General features: G+C 36.2%; 1 protein-coding gene across 3 annotated transcripts in view; it reads right to left on the bottom strand.

Annotated features, from left to right (window-relative positions):
• The window catches only part of LOC115884075 (trehalase-like), a 51,552-nt gene that overhangs the window by 24,505 nt on the left and 2,467 nt on the right, over positions 1-24,580 (bottom strand). For 2 of the 3 annotated variants that reach the window (XM_030902557.1, XM_030902537.1), the window contains exons 2-4: positions 12,294-12,631; positions 6,540-6,783; positions 5,632-6,002 (exon numbers count right to left, since the gene is read on the bottom strand). In XM_030902557.1, the coding sequence (XP_030758417.1) occupies positions 5,632-6,002; positions 6,540-6,783; positions 12,294-12,611 (933 nt within the window). In that variant the 5' untranslated portion in view covers positions 12,612-12,631. Of the gene's footprint in view, positions 1-5,631; positions 6,003-6,539; positions 6,784-12,293; positions 12,632-12,726; positions 12,881-24,580 lie in introns of those variants that run through there. The other variant, XM_030902547.1, reaches the window with a different exon arrangement.

The following is a 24,580-nucleotide window of genomic DNA, read 5'->3' as shown; positions in this document are numbered from 1 at the left end:
CTATTAGTAGGCCGTGATAAATAAGAAAAAATCAAAATGGTATTTACTAAAATAGTCATACACATATTAAAATTTTATTTGGGATTGATATATTTTACTTTTGAACTGTTACCACTGAATCTCTGAATATATTTTTGTTTTTTTTTATAACCGGATGAGTTTGCAAATATCTAAAAGCTTGCATTATTATAATAGCTTTCGATTATTAAAGCATTTTCAAGGTGTTCGACATTGTATTAGTTGTAGAATGTTGTAGAATGTTTAGGAGGGGAGTTAGTCACCGCGACCTTAAAGATCTATTGTGTGTTCCCCTTTCTTGAGCTATAACCAGTTATAACTCATCATACAGTCTGAAGGCTTTAACAAAAGCCAGTATCTGAGACGGCTCCATAGAGGCCAGCTCTCCATCCTCGACATCAGCCGTACCAAAGTTCATGGCACGAATGGTCGTCGTCTCGGCGCATTCAGTGATGAGGTGTTCTGGTGTTTCCCCACATTCCCCACAGAATCTGCATTCGCCGTTGTTTCTCAGCTTCAGCCTACTGAGGTGTTCGTTGAGGAGACAGTGTCCTGTTAGGAACCCCGTGACAATCCGAAGATTGTTTTTACTTAAATCAAGGAAAACCTTTGATTTTTCTCGGTCGTAGGTTCTGAGGAACTTTTTCGAGTGTCTTAGATCGTTGGAGGACACCCATTCCAAGTTGCGGTTGGAGTCTTCCAGATTCTTCAGTTCCGCTTTCAGCTGGTTTCCGCTTGGAAAACAGAACGGTTCTGGTCCAGTTAGTGGAGTGTTCGCTCCTTTCCTAGCTAGATCATTTGCTTTTTCATTGCCTTCTATCCCTTGGTGAGCAGGCACCCAGAGTAGGAGGACTTTATTTTCTTTGCCAAACTTGTTGAGCTTCTCTAGGCATTCTTTGACCAACTTCGAATTGATGGTTACTGAGTTGAGCGCGTTTAGTGCTGCATGACTATCGGATAGGATGGCAATTTCATGTTTTCGATAGTTCCTATCTAAGATAAATTGTACACATCTTTCGATAGCGTAAATTTCTGCCCGAAGGATACTGGGGTAGGTGCCCATTGGTTCGGAGTATTTGGTTTTCGGCCCAAATACTCCTATCCCTGTCCCTGCTTTGGTTTTGGAAGCATCAGTATACCACGTTATGGTATGGTCTTTTATATGCTGAGTAAGCGTTTCTTCCTTCCAATCCTTTTTATTACTCAATACTACAGTGAGGTGTTTCTCAAAGTTGTAAATTCTTGGCATGTCATCCACTGGGAGTTGGAGAAGTGGAATTTTCTTTTTGAGGGTGTTCCAAGCTCCTGACCTAAAAATTCTCCCAGTACTGTTTCGGTCTATGACCATTCTAATCATTGTCGCCTTGGCATAACTACCGACGACAATGTGCAGTGGTGTTAGGTCTAAAATGACCTCCATTGCTGCTGTTGGACATGTTCTCATTGCACCTGTGATACAGATACATGCCAGTCTCTGTACTTTGCACAGGTTTTGCCTTGCTGTACGTTGCTCTAGTTTTGTATACCAAGCAACTGCTCCATAAGTAATCATGGGTCTTACTATCATGGTATACATCCAGCGCAAAATTTTTGGGGCGCAGCCCCACCTATTTCTCCCCAGTCTTCTGCATATCATGAGAGCCTTTGTTGCTTTGCTGGTAATGTTCTTAATATGCCAGTTCCAGAGAAGTTTACTATCCAGTGTTATTCCTAGATATTTCACTTCCTGTGATGGCAGTATTTCCTTTCCATCTAGATGGATTCTTTTCAAGTTTTTTAAACTTAGCTTTCTGGTGAATGGCTCTACCGCGGTTTTATCTGAGTTGATACTCAGCCCGACGGTCCTGCACCATCTCTCAGTGATGCGGAGTCCTCTTTGGATAATATCACACAGGGTGCCTTCATGTTTCCCCCGTGCAATCATGACTATGTTATCTGCATACACTATGCAGTGTATTCCCGCTAGAGTTAATTCTTCCAGTAGTTCATCCACAACCAAGCTCCACAGTAGGGGGGAGGTCACTCCACCTTGTGGAGTTCCTTGCGTTGTTTTAACAACCACAGTTTTGGTACCTATCTCAGCTTCTGCTGTTCGTGTTGAGAGCATTTCCCAAAACCAGCGGATTATAGTATTGTTCACCCCTCTTGTTTCAAGAGATCGCTTGACCACCTTGTGAGGTATATTGTCAAACGCCCCTGCAATGTCCAAGAAGGTACAAAGTGCTGTTTCTTTGCTATCCAGGCTTGCCTGTATTAGCTCAGTTAACTGGTACAGAGCAGTTCCTGTGGATCTGCCCGCTCTATATGCATGCTGACTATCGTGCAGTGGTTTAACATTTAGATGATTTACTCTAATATGGTTGTCCACTACTTTCTCCATCGTTTTTAATATGAACGAGTTAGCCCAGTCAGTTTTGCCTATTTTGGGTATGAAGATTACTTTCGCTCTTCTCCAGATGGTTGGTATATATCCCATCGCTAAGCTGCTTCTTGTAATGTTTAATAGATGGTGTGTAGCTATTTGCTCACCCTTCTTTAGAAGGGCAGGAAAAATCCCATCTATTCCTGCTGTTTTATAAGGCTGAAAGGTGTCAGTAGCCCATTTCAGTTTTTGTTCTGTTATTACTAGCTTGGCCGTCTCCCAGTCTCTGCGAGGATTGTGGGGTTCGGTCGGGGCTACTTGCGTATTAATAGATATGCTACCTGGAAAGTGTGTATGAAGTAGGAGGTTGGCTCTCTTTTCATCTCCTTCCGTGTAGCTTCCGTCAGGTTTCTTAAGTGCCATGTTGGGGATGGGCCCACTCTTGGCCATAGCTTTGTGTAGTCTAGCTGCATAAGTAGTTGAAGTGATGTTTTCGCAAAAGGATCTGAAGTCAGACCGTTTTGCCCTTCTAATCTCTTTATTATACTCAGTTAATTTCTCGGTGTAGAGCTGCCATTCGCCGCTGTGTTTGGCTCTGTTGAAGAGTCGTCGGACCTCCGACCTAAGATTGGCCAGCTTCTTGTTCCACCAGGGCTTGTTGTTACTTTTTTGTATGCCCTTACTTGTGGAGCAACTAGATTCATATGCATCCAATATTGCACCACTGACTTCCCTTGCGTACCATTCTAGATACAGGTGGTTCCTAGCCCTACCTGCATCTATTTGGTCCAGGTTCTCTACGAGATTGGTATGGTATAGTTCCCAATCGGTTCTTCTTGGATTCCTTCGAGTTTCCGTTTGGAATATGATTCCTCCTAATTTGAACTCGATGATTCTGTGATCTGATAGGGAAGGTTCCGTTGATACCCTCCAATCTTTCACGTAACTAGTTACACTAGCACTCCTGATTGTTAAATCTAATATTTCCGCCCGCGTTTTTGTCAATAGCTTGTCAATAGCAGAGGTAGTCGCCGTTGGCTGCAGAATCGCGCGAGCTCCACTACTTCCGGAGGCGGTGTCTGCCCATCACCCGGAAAGTATGCAGAGGCAATCACGATATTTTTGCTACAATCCTCGATATTTAGTTGAACCATGATTGGAACAAGATCTCGGGTTGTAAATTCTGAAACACATGTGTAGTTAATGTTGTTTCTTATAAGAATACAAGCTCGGGGAAATTCCTGCTTGTTATCATATATTACACTGGAATTTTTTCCAGACAACCCCTTAATTTGTCCCTGATATACCCAGGGTTCCTGGGCTAGTACCATTGCATGTTGGTTTTTCTCAAAGAGTCTTGTGATTGTGGTAGAAGACCCTTTTGCATGGTGCAAGTTTATCTGGGATATCCCATGCATCATGTTTCTATCGAACCAAACTAAACGGTAGCTTGTGTCGCTTGTTGTGTCTAGAGGTAGACTCCCGACCCTTACTAAAGGAGGTGATAGCTTGTGTACCACTTGTGGAGGCTAGCCTCGCGCAGGTGTCGGCCGCCTCTCCTGTAGTTCCCTTTGGGGTTGGTCCCTTGGAACTTTCATTCATAATGTTCCCAGTGTTACTAGGGGGTTTCCCCACAGCTTCACCGGTGGTGTTATTATGATTGTCCGATCTCATAGTGTTCCCACGAGTCGCTAGGGATAGTCGGTCCACTTCTACAGAGCCCCGCATGTAGAAGTAAGGGGTAAATACAATGGGGTGCCCCCTGATGCCCCAACGTTGAGACCAGTAAAGGCTAGTCCTCTATTTAGCCACGCATCCCTTTGATCTGGTCCCGCCATCGTAGGATTTAGGTTTTTGGTGAGGTTGTCTCCTCTTGGTTGTTTCCCGGGCGGTTAAGCCAAAACCCCCCCACACCCTCTACCCGCGAGACTTGACCACAGTCAGTAGAGGGTGCCTGGTATGACGGACAGGGGTAGCCCCGTCCGGCATCGTTATATGTCTTGGTGCAATTTCCTGGCCACGACACTACAGCTAGGGACAAGACGATGAGTGAGATGCTTCTTAGACCAAGCCAGGTGCTAGGGGGATTCCCTCCAGCACCTGACAAGGAGCTTTCCCACCAACGCCAAGGTCTTGCATCTTCTAGGGGAAGATTGTATTAGTTGCCACGATATATTTCATATTTCAAAAATCCCCAAAATTGGAAATTGAGAACGGATAAATCCGGGAATCAGAGAGGCCATCATATGGGTCCGTTGGTTCCAATTCATTGATTTGAGAAATAATAATTTAACAAAATTAATATTTTCGTTGTAAGTTAAGTTGTGAGGAGGAGCCCTATCTTGCTGAAAGTATATTTTACGTAAATTAGCTAAAAGAATATTTAAAAGTTCTTCTAAGATTTACAAATAGCGGTAGAGAGTTAAGTTTTCCTAATATATAAAGAATTTATTAGTGGCTCTGAAAATAAAAGAAGAGACAGATAGCAGTATATACTTTTAATAATTCTTTACTTTCTTTTATCAATCATGGCCTACTAATAAATATGATCTTTTAATATATTTTTCTAAATATTGCAGTAAATAGTGAAAATAAATATAGAGTGATATATAGTTTTGAGAAGCTTATGGCAGGCCAGATCATATAATTTATAAATATACAGGGTGTTCCATTTAAGAAAATATAACTTTAGTTCATATCTTAAAAAATAATCTTTTCGTAGAATAACAGACTTTGCCACTGTGTTCTACGTAAAAAGTTCTACAATAAACAGTTTTCACCGTCTCGATACCTCTAACAATAACAGAGATAAAAGGGGTGTCCCAAATAACAAAATTTTCAGTAGCCTGTAGCTCAGAAATGAAGAGGGCTATGAAAATGTTGTTTGCGGCATCTTCCGTTTGACAAAACAAGTGGCACAGGTTTGTGCAAACCGCGCCCTTCTATCTTCACGAATAGCGGAGATACTGTATGATTTCAACTAAAATGGGTCACCCTGTACATCTTCTTTTGCATTACCCTGCTTACAGGGGCGGATACAGGAATTTATTTTAGAGGGGTCCAAAAAAAGTAATGTAGAATATGCTGTTTAGGGCGCCATTTTTAACTCAAAAGGCTAATATTTAACCCAATTTATTAAAAAAATCTTGATTTTAAAAATCCAAACCCAAAAAACTGCCCGCATATTTTTAAAAAGATTGGAGTGAAAATCAAAAAATGTTGCCTCAAGAAATACGTGATAAAAAACTTACTTTTTCATCATCAGACGGAAAGGTGGCACAAGTAATCAAATCTTCGTTATATGACTCTGGTCTAGGAGTATTACTTTGAGGTCCGTAATGAGCTAATTTATACTCTACACCATCTTTAGTAACAGGTATTGTTCTTTCATTGATCCAAAACATTAACTCTGTATCGAGATGCTCCACGTTCGCTATTAGCCATTTGGTATCAGGCCGACTCGAAATATACAAATCTACCATCATAGTGAACAAAGGAGGTTGAGATCTATTGAGGTAGTACACTCTCGAACCGTTAGGAATCATTCCATGTGTTTTTATTAAATGGATAAAATTGTCCAACATTCCCTTTGCTGTGTCGTGCATATCGCTGATTATTAAACCTAGAAATATTGTCATAGTAGAACATTTTTTAAGTAATATTATTATGGATTTATATTTTTATGCTGTAACACTTTATATTGACATAGGAGTATTTTTTTCAATGTCGTTATTACTAGTAAATTTACAAGGAAGCATCGATGTTACGAGGGAAGCTTTGTGAATACTCAGGTCCAGGTCCCAACGAGTCAGGGAAAGTTAAAATTTATTCTTCACACAAAATGTGAAATATGTCATAAACATAACATTTTAGGCATATGTTTCTTTAATTATATTCCGGAAATCAATTAATATATAGGGTGTTCTATTACACAAAACCCAACGTTGATGCGTAACTTTTTTTGGGGACACCCGTACAACTCTATATATTTTTATAAAATGTTTTCAATTAACCTACATATGCTCCCAAAATTTCATTTCGATATAAACTACCGTTCCCTTGAAACGTCCGCGTCGTATGAGAGGCGCCATCCCGTATATCAGATAGCGAAATTGAACAATATTTTTAACTGTTACCCCTTTACATTTTTTACTGTTACCTTTAATAATCCAATATGAATCCCAGTAATAAATTTCTCGAAATCTTCCCCCTGGAATGATGAAACCTTCTGGCACGGGAATCAGAGAGTACCTGGACGGATCGTCTTTTACCGATTTTTTTATTCTTCGTCCTAGCTTCGGCCAGAGTGACACTACATCCTTCGCGAAAAAGTACATTGCACTGTGGTAAATACTTTTTAGAAAGGGCGGATTTGGCTTATAATCTGGTGGTGTCCAGTCTTCCTGAAAAATCCAAAGTTTATGTATTACAATTTTAAGCCACACTTACAGTCAGCTGAACTGAGCAGGGAAGTCAGCAGGGAAGTTGACAGTGAGAGAATGTAAACGTATTTCCTAGCGCTGTTGCCTCAATTGTAGGTTTTTAACGCGACCATATTGTTCTAAAACCATCCCCGCTCTAATATGACCTTCTAGATTAGCACTTATGCAGAGACGAGAGAAAGGATTGTACGGAAATTCATGGAGCTTCATTCAGATCAGGGAAGAAACTTCGAGTCTAATAACTAGGACGACTGCCCTACATCCACAATCCGATAGTATGGTTGAACGCATGAACAGAACTGTCAACCGTTACCTGGCCAAAGTAATCACTGATATCAAACAGACTGGGACAAATTTCTTCAACCTGTTTCTGTTGGCCTACCGTTCATCCATCCAAGAATTCACAGGGCAAACTCCAGCCAGCATCGTTATGTGATCCTTGTGATCTGTTTTTTTGCTTGAATTTGGTTGCCGACCGGGAGAAGATATTTTGCTGGAGAAGATTATGTCCATAGACTATGTCAACAAATAGAAGACATTCTTCAGCGAGTCTGCCTAAATATTCAAAGCGCTAGTGATCGGATAGAGGAGCACTACGACATTCAAGCCGAAGCTACAATCCTCGTGGAAAGGGCCATACAAAGTCAGGGATAGGATTAATGACGTCGTATACCCAATCAGAAAATTGCCGAAAGGGAAACCGAAGATAATCTCCATTTCAATTGTTTGTGCCCCTACCAAGGCGATTTAGAAGATCGTGCTGGGACTGTGAATACCTGTAGCTTTGATCTCCATGATTCGGAGATGTCTTTTGACGACTTTATGGCCCGACATAATAACAGTGAGAAGGCTCGCTATGGTGTGACCAAAGAAGAACAACGAGACCTCTTTTCCGTATCCTGATTAGGTATTCGCTCACTCACTGTATGGCCCGAGATTTGTGAATGTCCAGAGGATTAGTAGCGACGTTCAAAGAAAAGTTTGGGAGTGTCGGAGAACTATGCCGAGCGGATCCAGAAATTGGAAGCGTGTTGAGGCTAACCCATAATGTGCATGGTGAAGCAAGACACATCTTCTACCTGGTCACCAAGGAATGGTTACTGAGTAAGCCGAGGTATCTCAATCTATGAAAGATCCTGATTGAACTGTTAAAAGCCCTGTTAGACAACAACATTACTCGGTTAGCCATTCGAAGCTCCCGTCAGCGTTTTGAGTTGGCGTACAATCCGGAACATGATTGAAGTCCTGTTTAAATTTATGGGAATCGAGATCCTCGTTTGCTGTTACAACCCAAAGCAGATATCGGGCGAGAAAACTGTAGACTGCTTTCTCAACCAGACTTCTCAGTGTGCCAGAGGCCAGCTTTGCATATACCTTCATTCACCGGGTACATCTAGAGATGAGCGTGTACTAAGGAGGGGGAATTTATACTGATCCAGAGACATCTTTTTTTTCTGGGGATGGTAAAAAAATCTTCTTAGACGCCCGGTCTGTTGTTGCACACCTGCGACCAAGGTGTGCCGGATTTCTACCGACTAAAAAAATTCCACATTTGGTTGACAAACTGCGCTGGAACTGCTCACGCATTACTTCGGCGCAGATGCTCCTCTCTAAGTTTCCTATCCTTGGGGAACCATTGTCATATCATAGGTTTTTGTTCCTTTACACGTTAGATAGAATATTTTCTCTCTGTAAGATAGCCTATTCACCATATTTTTCAGATATTCTGGGAAATCTTTTCTATCCAAGGCTTGTATAATTTCTCCCCATCTTGCAGTATTGAAAGCATTTTTGGCATCTAAAGTTACTAATGCACAATATCCTTTATTTTTCCAATTCTCTTCCTTTACACTCCTTGCAATGGTGACTACTGGATTGATTGCGTCGATGGTCGATATGCATTTACGATATCCATACTGCCGATGTAATAATCCTCCTATGCTGTCTATATGAACCTCTATTCTTTGTAGTATTAATCTTTCCAGGAGTTTGGCACTGGTGTCTATTAGGCAGATTAGTCTATAAGATGACGTATTCTCTATTGGCTTGTTGGGCTTGTGTGTAAGGACCAAATTTTGCTGCTTCCATTTGTTTGGGAAATATCCAGAAAGAAGACATTCATTTACTGTGTGTAGTAGTAACTCCGGCCATACATCAATGGCTATTTTAAGAACTTCGTTTGGTATGCCGTCAGGACCCGGTGATTTATTCGCCAAAAGTTTTGTATTTGCTTGTTCTAGTTCGACTACAGTAAAATATGTTAGTTCCATTGTGTTGTTCCCGCACACTTTTTTCTTTTCTCCGTCGTGTTTTTTATGCTGCTCCTTTGGGAAAAGTGTCTCTACTATTTGGCAAGCCCAATCTAGGTCCAACAGTCCTGGTATATTTTCGTGTCCTATCCTCTTAGTCATTTTCTCTAGTATCTCTCCAGAACTGATTTTTACTATATCTTATAGCTGCTCTTAAAAGCTTTCTCCGACTTTTGTATTCCTCTGCTAGTGTGGTGTTTTCCTGGCTTCTTGTCCAATTCCTTCTAGATCGTAAACAATCTTTTCGTAAGTTATCAATGTTTGTTGTCCACCAATATACTGAGGTTTTATTGCCTCTCCAAGACTTTCTCCTAGGTATAGAGTGGTCGCAAGCTTTTGTCAACGTTTCCACTGTATAATCTAAATTGATACCCGCTGCTTTATTCCGTTCTTCTTCCAGATAGGACCGTAGATTCTTCTTGGTCTAACTTTTTAACAACCCAGCCTTTTCCCGGTGCTTTGGTCTTCTGGATATTATTCGTAGCGTTGACCTGAAATTCGATATATCGATGATCGCTAAGGGTAACCTCATCCAGTACTCTCCAATCTATTTGCCCGGTTGCGATACTTTCCGATCCTAAAGTTACGTCTATCACCGAACCCCCGTTTCCATTTTGAAAGGTATATTTATTTCCTTCATGAAAAATCACCAGGTTATTTCTAGCAATCATATCTGATAATATCTCTCCTCTAGAATCCATTTTCTTTGAACCCCATTCTGGAGACTTACAATTTAGATCTCCGTTATAAGTACCCTATTGGAGCGCCGTAGACTATCTTCAAGTTTCTCCATTTTTCCTTCGAATTCTTCCAGTGACTCGTTTGAAGAAAAATAGCAACTATACACCTTTATTTTATCTAGTTCCAACCATACAAATCCGTTTTCCTTCTCCCATACTTTTTTAACGATGATATTTCTGTTTCTTACCAGTATTGCAGCCTTACTTGATCTGTCTTGATACCATATTTCTGTTTCAGGTTTGCGGTATGGTTCGCTTATTAGAATAATATCGGCACTTTTTTCTGCTGCAGTTTGCATTAGAAGATCTTGCGCCTCGCTACCCCTTCCCAAGTTAATTTGCAAAAATTTTATCATCTTTTTTACTTTTTTTCAGCTCCTCTATATAAGCAGGGCATTTTAAGCTTCCTAATTTGTGTGCGGTGTCTTTTTCCTTAACTTCATAACAGATTGTGCAAAAATATTCATTTTGACAGTTTCTGCTCATGTGTCCCGTTTTACTACAATTCCAGCATAGTCCTTCTCTTACAGTTACCTTTTACAGTTTACTTACTTACCTTTACAGTTTACGGCTTTATGACCATAGCCGAGGCATTTATAACATTGTTGTACTATTGTTTTCTCTCTAATAGGGCATTTAACCCATCCTACTTCTATTTTACACTTCTTTAAAAGTTGATCCGTAGCATATGCTGGAACACCTATTACAGCAATTTGCATCCCTCTTATTCCCTCTCCAAGACTGTAAATTCTAACATTCAGAGAGCTATCACCCGTAGTGCTTTTCACCGCCTCGATAAGATCATCCTCGGTAATGGAACCGTCTAAGTCTCTTATTTCAAGAGGATATAGTTTCTGAAGAGATTTCACTGATCCTTTGCCTTCCATTGCTGTCTCTACTGTTTTTTTTAAATTTTCAGTGTCAGTCCGCTTTTTGAATTCAACTAATATATCGCCTGACCTAGTGCGCCGCACAACAGAAATCTCCGCTCCTGCACTTTTTGGATCTACGTCTGCTTTCAACTTACACAGAGTATCTGCATACGTTATTCCCTCGCATATTTTAATTGTTATGGCCTCAGGTATATATTTTTTTCTCACTTCTTTTTCACCTTGAATTTCCGATTTTTTCTGGTTTTACTCTCCATTCGGCCTCACTAGGTGTCCCCGGAAATGAGAATAGAGATTGCTATCCCGTTGCTTGAGGTGTTAACCCATCTATACCTAATTTTAGTCTCCCGGGCCTTTTATTTGCACTTTTTCTTATGTCTTCCGGTGATTCTGATGCAACCCGTTTTTTCGATTCTATTATATATATATAGTTTTCGATTCTAATATATATATTATTCCACTTTTGAGAAACATCCGATATGAAAAATGGATTATATATTGGTTGAATTTTAAAAATACTTTAATTGAAAAACTTGTATCTTTGTTAATTTTAAATTTAGCTGTCTAGATTATTTTTTATCGTAATTATTAATCAGTAGCAGTCGATCCTCGTGATAGAAGTAAAAATAACTGATAACTGAGTAGTAGTCCATTCGTTAGTCAAATATTTATCTCAAATTATAAAAAAGTCCAAATAGAAATAAATGCGGAAATTCAAAAATAAAAACACAGTTAGTTAATATAGTATTCGTATTCCTAAGGACCGTTTGACACGGGACTTAATTTTAAGAACTGAAAAGTAGTTTGGGTTATATTTTATAAAATATTGTATGCAAGAAATATGTATGTATGTCACAATACATGATTAGGACCGTTTGACACGGGACAATATTCCAGCCTAAATTGTATAAAATTTGTTGCGCGCGCATTTTTAGTCAAATTGCATGCAATAAAATAGAACATGTTCTAAATTCTTGCATGCAATTAGCTGAACATGCGCAATACATAATTTAATTTCTCTGATTTTGTAAGATTATATGTTTATATTACATTTGTTTGTTAAGTTAATTGTTTATGTTCTGTTCGATTGTGAGGCTTTAACTGACTGTAATTAGTAAGTAAGTTAAATCAACTTAACAAACAAATGTAACATAAACATAACCTTACAAAATCAGAGAAATGAAATTATGTATTGCGCATGTTCAGCTAATTGCATGCAAGAATTTAGAACATGCTCTATTTTATTGCATGCAATTGACTAAAAATGCCCGCGCAACAAATTGTATACAATTTAGGCTGGAATATTGTCCCGTGTCAAACGGTCCTAAGTAGTAAAATAGTAGCTTCATTATTTTTCATGATTTGAATCTGGTAATGTTCGCAAGCTGCACAAGTAAGTTGTTCACATAAAAATAAAATTTTTCAAAGGAAAACATCTTCCGTCTTTAATGTATGAATATTGAATATGAAAATCGTATTTGAGTCCTTTCTAATTTTTTCTTTATTCAGAGATATAAAAAACACAAACTTACCATTTCACTTTCAGATTTAAAGTTAGCTTTTATAAATTTGGTAATATTACTTTTGGAGGGTTTATTATTAGTGCTGGCCATGAAATTCTCGAAATTTTTTAAAGTAACTTCCTCTGAATTAATTTGACTTAAATCCACAAACGTTTTTGAATCTGCATATATTCTAGCTTTTTGTATCGTATCTAGAAGATTCCCTTGACAAAAAACCAAACTGTCACATGACTGTATCGCTTGTCTTCTTTTTCTTGAGTATATTCTTTCAGAGCTTATGTGTAATACCATTGTTAGAGTTACAATCAAGGAAAGACTAACTTTCATTTTCTGTCATTGGAGGTTTCCTGTAATTAAACGTTAATATTATAACTTCTTTTAAATATTTTGAGGTTTATCAAATTTTAAATCATTAGGGTGGACAAAGATTGAAGATACCTACTGCTATATCTACTAATAATATTATATCACCTAAATAATTCTAATATCGAAATTATTAAAACATAAATACTTAATACTCTCTAAATATAGCATTTAAACTGGTTTATGAAATTCACAATTTTGATGTAAAACAAATAACAGTTACGTATATTTCAATTTACTTGTGACACATGTCAGAAATACGGTTAATAAATATTATTGTCAATATCTTAGGTAGTCAAATTTATAACAAACTATATTCCAGTTAATATACGTTGAAACACCGGTACCCTATCGATTACTGAAGTCAAGCGACGTTAGACGATGTGGGTGTATGGACGGGTGAACATCTCGAAAGTCTGTGCTATGGTTGTTTCATGGCAATAGTATAAAATCTATTGACACTGAGGCTTACTCTATCTCATTCATGCCGGTTAGTGGCCGATGAGGACGGATATCTCGTAATATTTCAAATATGTTAATGAGCCATCTCATGAAAAATTTGAGTTATCATTAAAAATACGATTTGGGCATCTTTTAACCTGCCTAGAACAGACATGAAAAACATTAGACGATTAAATCTATTTTTCCAAGGCTTCTTGATTAAAAATTAGCATATTCTAGATTGAATTTTAAAATACTATTTTTTTAATTGAAAATGTCAAAAGTTGATGATATGTCATTCTATTCAGAATATTATTTTCTATCAAACACAAATAAAAAAATTCCTAAGGTACCATTTGAAAATTAAAGGTTTTAGTAATTTCCGTTTTAGTCAATCCTAATTTATGTCTTATCCGAACTATACAGGGTGTTTCAAAAAACATCTCTCGCGGAGAAATTCCTCACGTAAAAATAAGATTTATTTTTCATATCATCATAGGTCCGATTCTGCTTTGTTTCGTAGCTACAGGGTGTTAAAATTTTAACATTCTTTCGATTTATTATAATTTTCTTCTAAGTACTTTTATCGTTTCGAATGAAATTATGAGGGTAAAAGTTACTATATATGCGACATATTTTAAAGCTTAAAAGTGTCGACATAATTACCAGGAACGTGCATATGGGTGATCACTGGAATATTTTTCTGAAAAAAACATGTACGCCACTGACTTTTTTTCTCTTGTTAGCGAAATTGTGTAAGCAGTTTAATGTCGATTAAAAGTAGTCTCTTGATATTTTGTCGATTTCGGCCCTTTGATGAGATATACAGCAGTAAGCATTTTTATTAATTTGCCTTGTTCCAAGTCTAATAGCCACCTTTAAAAAAAATAATATCATTAACTTGCGAAAGTTTTAAATAAGTACTCATTGATTCCTCATCAAAAAATATGAAAAAAAAGTTCCTATAAACATGGGTATGGAAATGCATAGTTTTGGAGTTACAGGATGTTAAAAATTTTTTAAATTAGGTTTTTTGTAATTATCTTAATACCGTTATTTTTTTATTTGAAACTGCTGTAGGTTGGACTAAAAGTAATAATAACTGATAGAATAATATTTAGTAAGAAATTACGAAAAATATATAATTTATTAATTTTATTTTTATTTTAATTTTATTAATTGTGACTAATAAAATTGCGTTTATCTCATCAAGGAGGCCGAATTCGACAAAATATCAAGAGATAACTTTCAATTGGCATTAAACGGCCTACACAATTTTGATAAAAATAAGAAATGTCAGTTGCGCATTTATAGTAACTTTTACCCTCAAAATTTTAGTCGAAACGCTAGTACTTGGAAGAAAATTATAATAAATTGAAAAAATATTAAGATTTTAACACCCTGTAGCTACGAAACAAAGCAGAATCGGACCTATGTATGTTGATATGAAAAATAAATCTTATTTTTATTTTTTATTCTTATCTTAAAAAATAAAAAGTTATAAGGGTGAGCCACTTTCCAGAAACACCCGGTATGTTGGAAAAGTTATTATAATTATACTGTTTTTTCTTATATAATAGGTATTAATTATAGTTCTAGTTTCAATACGATTTCTTAAAGGATTATGGTAAAAAATCATTAATAAAACAGAACTCCTAATTATAGTAATTAAAAAATATATTATAAATTCGTATAATAATATTATGAAAATTGTTGTTTGTTACAATTTTTCTTAGAAAAATTAAATTAAAAGATATATAAAAAATAAATAATTGTTTTACAAAATTATTTTATCAAATAAGGATTTACCAGTACTTAGGAATTTATTATAATTAACGATATTTATTTTTATTTTTACATAATATCTTGCTCCAATTCCTTTGAATATATGTAAAATTAATTTAATAACAACAATTAATTACATTTTGATATATTATTATATTATCATAATTCAATTTATTTTTATTATATCCTTCGCTCATAAGCTAATGCAATATTAGGATAATAAAATTAATATAAAATAATAAAAAGAAGATAACTAAAAAATAAAATATATTATATATTCATAATATTTTTAATGGAGTATTTGTTTATGGATATAATATAATTAATTTATAATTAAAAAATATGCAGTTAATATTTAAATAAGTAATATATAGTTAAAGATTGAATACTAAATCATCCTCATCATCGTTTTCACCTTATTCAACCATTTCCAATTATGGTGTAGTCTATTGTTAATTCTTTATTGGTCCAGTCCAGTTGACGGAAGATTTCTTCCGATGTTGCTGTAAACAGCTTTGTGGATATCGCGTGCCCCTGTCGTACTCCTTTACCAGTTGGGAACTCTGGGGTTGTTTTATATATCATTACTCTTGCTTTGGCTTCTTTGTATATACTGGTGAGAGTTTCTATATAAGGCCTGTCCATACCTTGTTTCGCTAAGGCTTCTATTATGGCCTTAGGATATATATCGAGTCGAAAGCCTTCTCAATATCTATAAAGGCTATGGCTTTCGTATTCTTATGTTAGACTGATAGTTTCTCTTAGTGTATGTATGTGATGATCTTATTGTATGTATATGCCGCTTCTAAAGACTGCTTATTTTGGTGGTTGTGCCGCGTCTAGCGTGTTTTTTATTCTGTTGTTTATTATTTTTGTAAATATCTTGTATGTTACTGGTAGTAGTCTTATTGGTCTATAGCTTCTGATGTTTTTTTTGTTGCCTTTCTTATGGTTAGAAGTATTCTCCAGTCTTGTGGTATATGTTTTCTCCTTAGACAGCTGGTGTATATATTTGCTACGATTTTCCAAGTTTTCCTACCAGCGTGCTTAAGTATTTCAGCTATTATTCCGTCGTTCCCTGTTGCTTTTCCATTTTTCATATCTTGAAGCGCCTTTTCTACTTCTCCTACGAGAACCTCTGGGGCGTCGTCTTGTGGTAGTGGCAGTCTTTTTAATACATGTATGTTTTCTGGGGCTTTATATAAAGGTCGATGTAGAACCTTGTTACCAGGCTTATTATTTCGTACTCGTATTTCGTAAAACTAAATAAATGTTAATTTTAGTTATTTTTAATGACCGAGAGGATAACTAATGTGAAAACTAATTAACAAAAAAAAGATAGATTTTATAAAATAATTGAGTTTTGTTAGCTATAAAATCTATAATTTAAGAATAGTTTATCCAATTTTCGGGATCCCGTTTTGAAATCCAGGGATAAAAACCTATAATCCCGGGATCCCGAAATTGACTCCCAGAATGAGAAATATTATCTACAGAAATACTTATAAAAATGCCGCTACGTATCAAAAAGAAAATGGAAAAAGGGTTTTGTTAAAAAAAAAAAATTACAATTCCCCGTTGGTATAAATAAAATATGATCTTAAAAAGACTAAAGTATATAAAGTAGAATCATTCTAGATTGCATGGACATTTAAATTTTTCGGGATTCCGGGATCTAATATCGGGATTTTAGAGATAAACTTTGGATAAACATACACCGGAATCCCGGGATGTCGGTATCTCGGGATACCGGTTTCGAAACCCTACTCAAGAACGAATGGACCGACTTTAAAGGTGCGTATTCATTATCCGAACGAACGAACGAATGAAAGTGCGGTATATTTAGACGGGGACCGAACGCATGCGGCCGTTCGTCGGTTCGTTCGCACGACCATCCGTTTCGAGTCGGTACCACATCGGTACATCAACGGCCGTATTCATAGTCGAGCGCCAGCCGCCCGCCGAAAAGAAGCGCTCGCCGAAGATTTCTCCGGCTAGCGCTTCGATATCGGGAGAGAAAAAAAGCTCTTTCATAGTCGGCCTCCAGCGCACCGCTGGCTGGCGAAAATGACGGCGCGTCGCCAACAAAAATTCACTTCGGGTGGAGGGTTTTAACAACAGGGAACATGTTTTCTTCCTTTTTCTACACAAAATCGGTTATACGAACTTTAACATTCTCTAAATATTTAAATATTAATAATTTAAATATTTTATTGATATTGGGTAATTTAAATATTTTATTGATGTGTCCATTATTTTGTTATAAGTCGTTTTAAAGTAATGAATAATATCTTCGTAATCCTTCACAAAAAATTACAAAGAGAATTAATGTAATAAACGTAAAAACAATAGGAAAAATAAAAAATCATAAACATAACAAAAACAAAACGATAAAACATTTAAATGGTCAAATAGACGGACGGAATTCATATGCCTCAAATGTAATGAATAATGGCCTCAAAAATACGAATGTCATCGTTCTCGTTAATCGTCACAATATTATAAATATCCATAATTAATTCAGTTTGCTTGGTGCTTCTTTCAACTAGAGAAATAAACCAGACTAAACTGGCGGACCGCCCGGAGATGGTAAGGACATGCTCCAGTCGCCGCCCGAAAATCACCGGATGGGGTTTAAACTGCGCAAGTGTTCTTCGCCTGGAGATCGACTATGAAACGGAAAAAAATGCTTATCCAACCGCCCGCCGGCGAGAGAGCGGTTACTCTATATGACGGATGTGCGCACGCGTTACTCGGAGAGCGCTCGACTCTGAAATAAGAACGAAGAATTTCGGGAAAGCTCCCGCCAGCTATGATCGACTATGAATACGGCATATTGAAGCGTTCGCCAAGAAATGCGTCCGGTCTTCTCGTGCGGTTCTATCGTACGGTCCCCGTCCATACCACTAGCGAACATTCGTTCGTTCGTTCGGATAATGAATACGCACCTTAATGATCTCTATTTGTTTCGGCACGAATAGCAGAATAACTATTAATATACCGAGTGCATCTCAAAAGTGGCTCACCCCTATAACTTTTTTTATTTTTTTCAAATAAAAAAACGTGATTTGGTTTGGTTTTCCATTTAAAAAAGTTCCATTTGAAAAAAAATGAGATATGATTAAAAATACGATTTGGCCATCTTTTAACCGACCAGGACTAGACACGAATTTTTTAGAATTTAGAATGAGTGGGAGGGGGGTTAATCACTTCGACCTTACAGATCCATTGTGTCCCCCTTTCTTGAATCATAACTCATCATACAGTCCCAGGGCTTTGACAAAAGCCAGTATCTGGGACGGTTTTATAGAGGGTAGTTCTCCATCTCCAATATCAGTCGTACCAAAATTCATGGCACGAATGGTTGTCGTCTCGGCGCACTCAGTGATGAGGTGTACTGGTGTTTCACCATCTTCCCCACAGAATCTGCATTCGCCGTTTCTTCTCAGTTTCAATCTACTGAGGTGTTCATTGAGGAGACAGTGTCCTGTAAAAACCCCGTGACAATCCGAAGATTGTTCTTACTCAGACCTAGGAAGATCTGTGATTTTTATTGATCATAAGCCCTCAGAAACTTCTTCGAGTGTCCTAGACCATTGCAAGATTTCCATTCCAGGTTGCGGATGGAATCTTCCAAGTTCTTGAGTTCCTCCTTGAGTTGGTTACCACTTGGAAAGCAGAACGGTTCTGGTCCAGTTAGTGGAGTGTTCGCTCCTTTTCTACCTAGATTATTTGCTTTTTCATTGCCTTTTATCCCTTGGTGAGCAGGCACCCAGTGTAGGAGGACTTTGTTTTCTTTGCCTAATTTATTCAGCTTCTCTATGTATTCTTTGACCAATTTCGAATTGATTGAGACTGAGTTGATCGCCTTTAACGCTGCTTGACTATCAGATAAGATGGCTATTTCTTGTTTCCGATAGTTCCTATCTAAGATAAGTTGTACGCATCTCTCGATAGCGTAGATTTCTGCCTGTAGGATACTAGGGTAAGTGCCCATTGGTTCGGAATATTTAGTTCTCGACCCAAATACTCCGATCCCTGTTCCCGTATTGGTTTTGGAAGCATCAGTATATCAAGTTATGGTATGGTCGGTATGGTCTTTTAACTGCTGGGCAAGCGTTTCGCTCTTCCAATCCTTCTTATTGCTCAATACTACATTGACATGTTTGTCAAAGTTGTACGTTCTTGGCATATCGTCCACTGGGAGTTGCAGGAGTAGTATTTCCTTTTTGAGGGTGTTCCAAGCCCCTGATCTGACAATTCTCCCAGTACTAATTCCGTTAGTGACCATTCTAATCATTGTCGCATTGGCATATCTACCAATGACAATGTGCAGTGGTGTTAGATCTAGAATGACTTCCATTGCTGCTGTTGGACAGGTTCTCATGGCTCCTATGATGCAAACGCATGATAGTCTCTGGACTTTGCATAGGTTTAGCCTTGCCGTCCGTTGCTCTAGTTTTGTGTAGCAGGCAACTGCTCCATAAGTAATCATGGGTCTTACTGTCATGGTATACATCCAGCGCAAAATGTTAGGGGAGCAGCCCCATCTATTTCCGGCCTCTGCATATCATGAGAGCCTTTATGGCTTTGCTGGTAGTGTTCTTAATATGCCTGTTCCACAGGAGTTTACTGTCCAGGGTTATTCCCAGGTATTTAACTTCCTGTGTTGGCAGTATTTCCTTTCCATCTAGTTGGATTCTTTTCAAGTTTTTCAGACTTCGCCTTCTGGTGAATGGCACTATCGCGGTTTTGTCTGAGTTGATACTCAGCCCGACAGTCCTACACCATCTCTCAGTGATACGGAGTCCTCTTTGGATAATATCACACAAGGTGCCTTCATGTTTCCCCCGAGCGATCATGACTATGTCATCTGCATACCCAATGCAGTGTATTCCCGCTAGAGTTAATTCATCTAGTAGTTCATCCACCACCAAGCTCCACAGCAAAGGGGAGGTTACTCCACCTTGTGGAGTTCCTTGCGTTGTTTTAACAGCTACAGTTTTGGTGCCCATCTGAGCCTCTGCTGTTCGTGTTGACAGCATTTCCCAAAACCAGCGAATAATAGTTCTGTTCACCCCTCTTGTTTCTAGAGATCGCCTGACCACCTTATGTGGTATATTGTCAAACGCCCCCGCAATATCCAAGAAGGCACAAATTGCTGTTTCTTTGCTATCCAGACTTGTCTGTATTAGCTCCGTTAATTGGTACAGAGCAGTTTCTGTGGATCTGCCCGTTCTATATGCATGCTGACTATCATGCAGTGGTTTAACCTTTAGATGATTTTCTCCAATATGGTTGTCAACTACTTTCTCCAGCGTTTTTAGACTAGACACGAAAAACATTAGATTATCAAATCTATCTTTCCAAGGCTTCTTGATTAAAAATTAATTGCCGATTGAAATTTAAAATACGATTTCTTTTAAGTGAAAATGTCAAAAGTTCACATATGATATGTCATTATACTCAGAGTGTCACATTCTATCGTATAAAGTAGAAATATATGTAGTCATTTCCGGTGAAACAGGAAGTGACCAAAAACAATTGAATACTCCAATAAATCCTAATTTATGTTTTATACTAACATACCAAATTAATTTCGTATTTTTATCTAACGAACTAAAATAGTTATAGGGCTGGGCCACTTTTAAGACGCACCCGGTATTTAAAAAAAATATTATATAGTAAATCATTTTTTAAATAAATTTTGTTGGACTCTATTAACTTATTTGTTTTAATAAAATTGATGTATTGTATTGTTTGTATTAATCAAGTCGGTGACTTACTAGACATTACAGAATAGAAATTCAACGGAAAATTGGTTGGAAAAATGTCCTATTCAAACCCAGAAAGAAATTGAGATGTATAGAAAATTCTTTAATAGAAACGTAAAAAAGTATGATTATTGTATTGTTCCCACTAATAAGAACGTAGGTAGAAATAAAAATGGGTATTGGGAAGGCTGAATTCAAACAATTATTATTTTTTGTGCGACGTTTCGCGGCTTTTTAGTTGGAATACTAAATGTTTTAGTGCCTGATGAAACGAGGCAATAAAATCGCGAAACGCGGCACAGAATATAATTGTTTCAATTCAGCCTCCCCGATACCCACGTTTTTTTTATTTCTACATAAAAAAATATGTTTACGCTCAATCATTTCAGATCATTCGGTCAACCAGCCATCCGCATCACTATATTAACTAAAAAATAAAGCACTTCAATTCACTGTTAGGCCACAAATTACCTATAACAGATGCGAAAGAAAGCGACTGCACCGGAAACCGCTCGGCAAACCCGACACGCCTATTGAGTGGTGTAAATACACCAGTCGTTTAGTCCGGAAACCTATGCTGTGTCGTATTCGCTTGCTGGAATGACATAGTGCGTGGTTATATGTGTCTTTTTAAAAACGCTTGTAGGATTTTTGTTGAACTTTTGAACTGTTATTTCTAAGTTTTGGTAATTTGTATATCTTATTTAAAATGGGATGCAAATGTGTTTATTTATAAGGAAAAAAAAGATATTTATAGTATAAAAAATTAATTTATTTAACAAAATTTAATTAAAAATGTGACAAAATAGTTACCTTTCTATTGGTTCTATCGGACTTTTTTCGACTATATAAATCTTTATTTGTAAACTTTAATACATCAAATATTTTCAATCTAATTAATCATTTAATGATGTAAATAAGAGGAAATTTCTCACATGGGTGGTCAAATTTTATAGTTTTCATTATATCAAACAGCCTCTGAGAAATGTTTTCAACTCAAAATGCCTTTAATTATGTTTGACTACATCATTAAAAAGGGTGTTCAAATACATCAATGTGATATTTGTCTAAAATTTGCAAAAAAATCCGAATCTCTGGATAACTCGAAATTATTTACCCATTTAAAAGCCTTTGATCATGAAAGTGGAAAAATTTGTTCATTTTATTTACAGGCTGGAAAAATTATTTAAATTAAATTTTGATGAGTTTTGCACTGAAGAAAACGTTCAGAGGCTGTTTGATATAATGAAAACTATAGAATTTGACCACCCATGTGAGAAATTTCCTCTTATTTACATCATTAAATTATTTATTAGATTGAAAATATTTTATTCATTAAAGTTTACAAAAAATAAAGATTTATATAGTTGAAAAAAGTCCGATAGAACCAATAGAAATGTAACTATTTTGTCACATCTTTAATTAAATTTTGTTAAATAAATTAATTTTTTATACTATAAATATATTTTTTTTCTTAATCTCCTACGAGCTGATATAATATGACGAGCAATCTATTAAATTACTGCGAGATTATACGGAAAAGTCCACAGACTTCGAGACATAGGAAAATCAAGTCCATTTAGCGTGTGTCCAAATTTTGACAAGTTTTCAAAAATGACAGTTTTGTTTAGACTGACGTTTAATTTCACCTGACTTCTCGGTGAATGATTTTTTTTATGGGGTACATAAAATCTAAAATTTACGGCCATGAAGAAATTCAAAACTTGGAGCAGTTAAGGCAGAAAATATTTAATGCCTTTGACACTGTCACCCCTGATATGTTATTCAATGTGAGGAGGGGATTTTATGATCGTTTGGGTTATTGTTTAATGCAAGAGGGAGGCATTTTTGAACAATTTTTGTAATTTTTTAAATTTCATTATCCTGTTTTTTTACCGTTTACCCATTACCTACCTTGACGAACATGGGAAAACGAAGGTCCTTTTCAGGACCACAAATATTTTGATTGAGAAAATTGGTAACTTTTTTTGGATTAAAAAACAAAAGTTGTTAATATAATACCAATTTAAAAGTGTTTTAGTAGTTTTAATACACGCTATGATATAAAATTTATTATTATTATAATGTACATTATTAATACTATTGTTCATTCGAAATGGCATTAAGGCCCAATTGCAACAATGATTTAAATTTTTCTTAAAGATAAGTAGAGCTTAGAATGAGCTGTATTTATATTTACTTTAATATTTACATTAAATGAGGGAATTTGACTGATACAATTTTGAATTTGAATTGTTTTTAATGATACTAACAATTTTAGTTCAATTTTTAATAAAATTTATTTAATATTAATAGAAATCCAAGAGATTTCAAACCTCTTTTAGCGATTTATAACATTCGCAAATGAATTACAGGTGCCATTATATTCTATGAAAATCACACAGCTTTTTTCATAGTCGCTACAGTTGCTATAGCTATAAAAAACTAATTTTTTAAGGTGTGAAAATTGCGACACACGCTAAATGGACTTGATTTTTCGTATGTCTCGAAGTCTGTGGACCTTTTTGTATGCCTCGATAACATATTGGTGCAGATTATTTTCACCCAAACAAATAATAACCCAATCTATACATTGATGCGGATTGTCTATGAACTATTTCTAAAGGTCACAGAAACCTGAACGCGTAATTCGGTGTTCTTTCGCATCTGTTGTAGTTAATTTGTGGTTAGGCGGTACGAAGTTAGCTAGTATTTTAGTATTTAATAAATTTTATACAGGATGAGTCTTAAATAAGTGCAAATATTTTCAGGGGTGGTATATTTGGACCACAGGAACACGTCTATGAGGGTTTTTTCGCAAAAAAAGATATTTTAAATGGTGCTTTTTCTTTTAAATTTCTTTGTATATTTTTCGAAAACTTTTTAGAGCTGCCTGTTCACCGCAAATTTTCCCACGGTATAATTTCTTAATCTCTGATATTACCATAGTTACAGCTTTACTCCAGGCGGATGAAACTGCCATTTGAATTTTGGAAACACGGCGGAGTTTCTGCCAGTAGAGGGATAGTGGCGCTGCGTAGAAATTTTATCTAAAGTCCCTAGATGAATATCTAGGGACTTTAGATAAAATTTCATCATGATTTTATCAAGTTATCCACAGAGTATTGTTTAATAAACGAATTCGTTTGATTCGCTGTGGAGTAATTGGAGTAGTTGGAGTAGTTGAAAAATAGAAATATTTATATAAAATGTTGATAATTTAACAGTGATGTTGTTACCTTATCAACAAATATTGGTATGAAGTTGCTTTCGCCATAAACAATTATAATTAAATAATTTAATAAAACTTTAATTTCTAAGTGACCCGGATCAGTTAGAATAATAAAATAAATTGAAAAGTAAACGTCATTCCATATTTGGCCAGTCTGTCAGTTTCTAAAGTGAAAGTGATTTGTGATTTGTTTTTATGGGAATATTTTACGGATTTTCGCGAATTTAAAGTATTTTGGACGATAGGGTTGTGAAATTTAAAAGCCAAGTAGTTCAATATATAAGATTAATTAATCCCTGTGATAATTTTTATGAAATTTCTCATAATCAAAACAAATTCTTTCAACAAAATGGCTGTCTCAGAAATTTAGAATATCAATTTAAAGTTTTATTTAAATGAGGATCGAATCAAGAACTAAGAACTTGTATAACATTTCATATTAAAAGCTTAATTTTTAAGGTTGTGCAGTAATTTTAAGGGAAGGGTACGGTTTTAAATAAATATGAAATATACAAATTTGCAAAGACAAACAAGTAATTTTAAAAAGATTATTTATTTATTTAAACGAGTATAATCATTAATCATTTAGTTTGAAAATATATTTTTATTTACTTATTTATACATTTTCTATACACTTGTATTATTGATAAACTTTATATGTCCTGTTTTGTTTGTAAAAAAATGTTTCGGGTCATGGGGAA

Source organism: Sitophilus oryzae, unplaced genomic scaffold (assembly GCF_002938485.1).
Source record: "Sitophilus oryzae breed Bouriz unplaced genomic scaffold, Soryzae_2.0 scaffold_111_pilon_pilon, whole genome shotgun sequence".
Taxonomy (NCBI): Eukaryota; Metazoa; Arthropoda; class Insecta; order Coleoptera; family Curculionidae; genus Sitophilus; species Sitophilus oryzae.
This window is presented reverse-complemented; position numbering and strand designations above follow the sequence as displayed.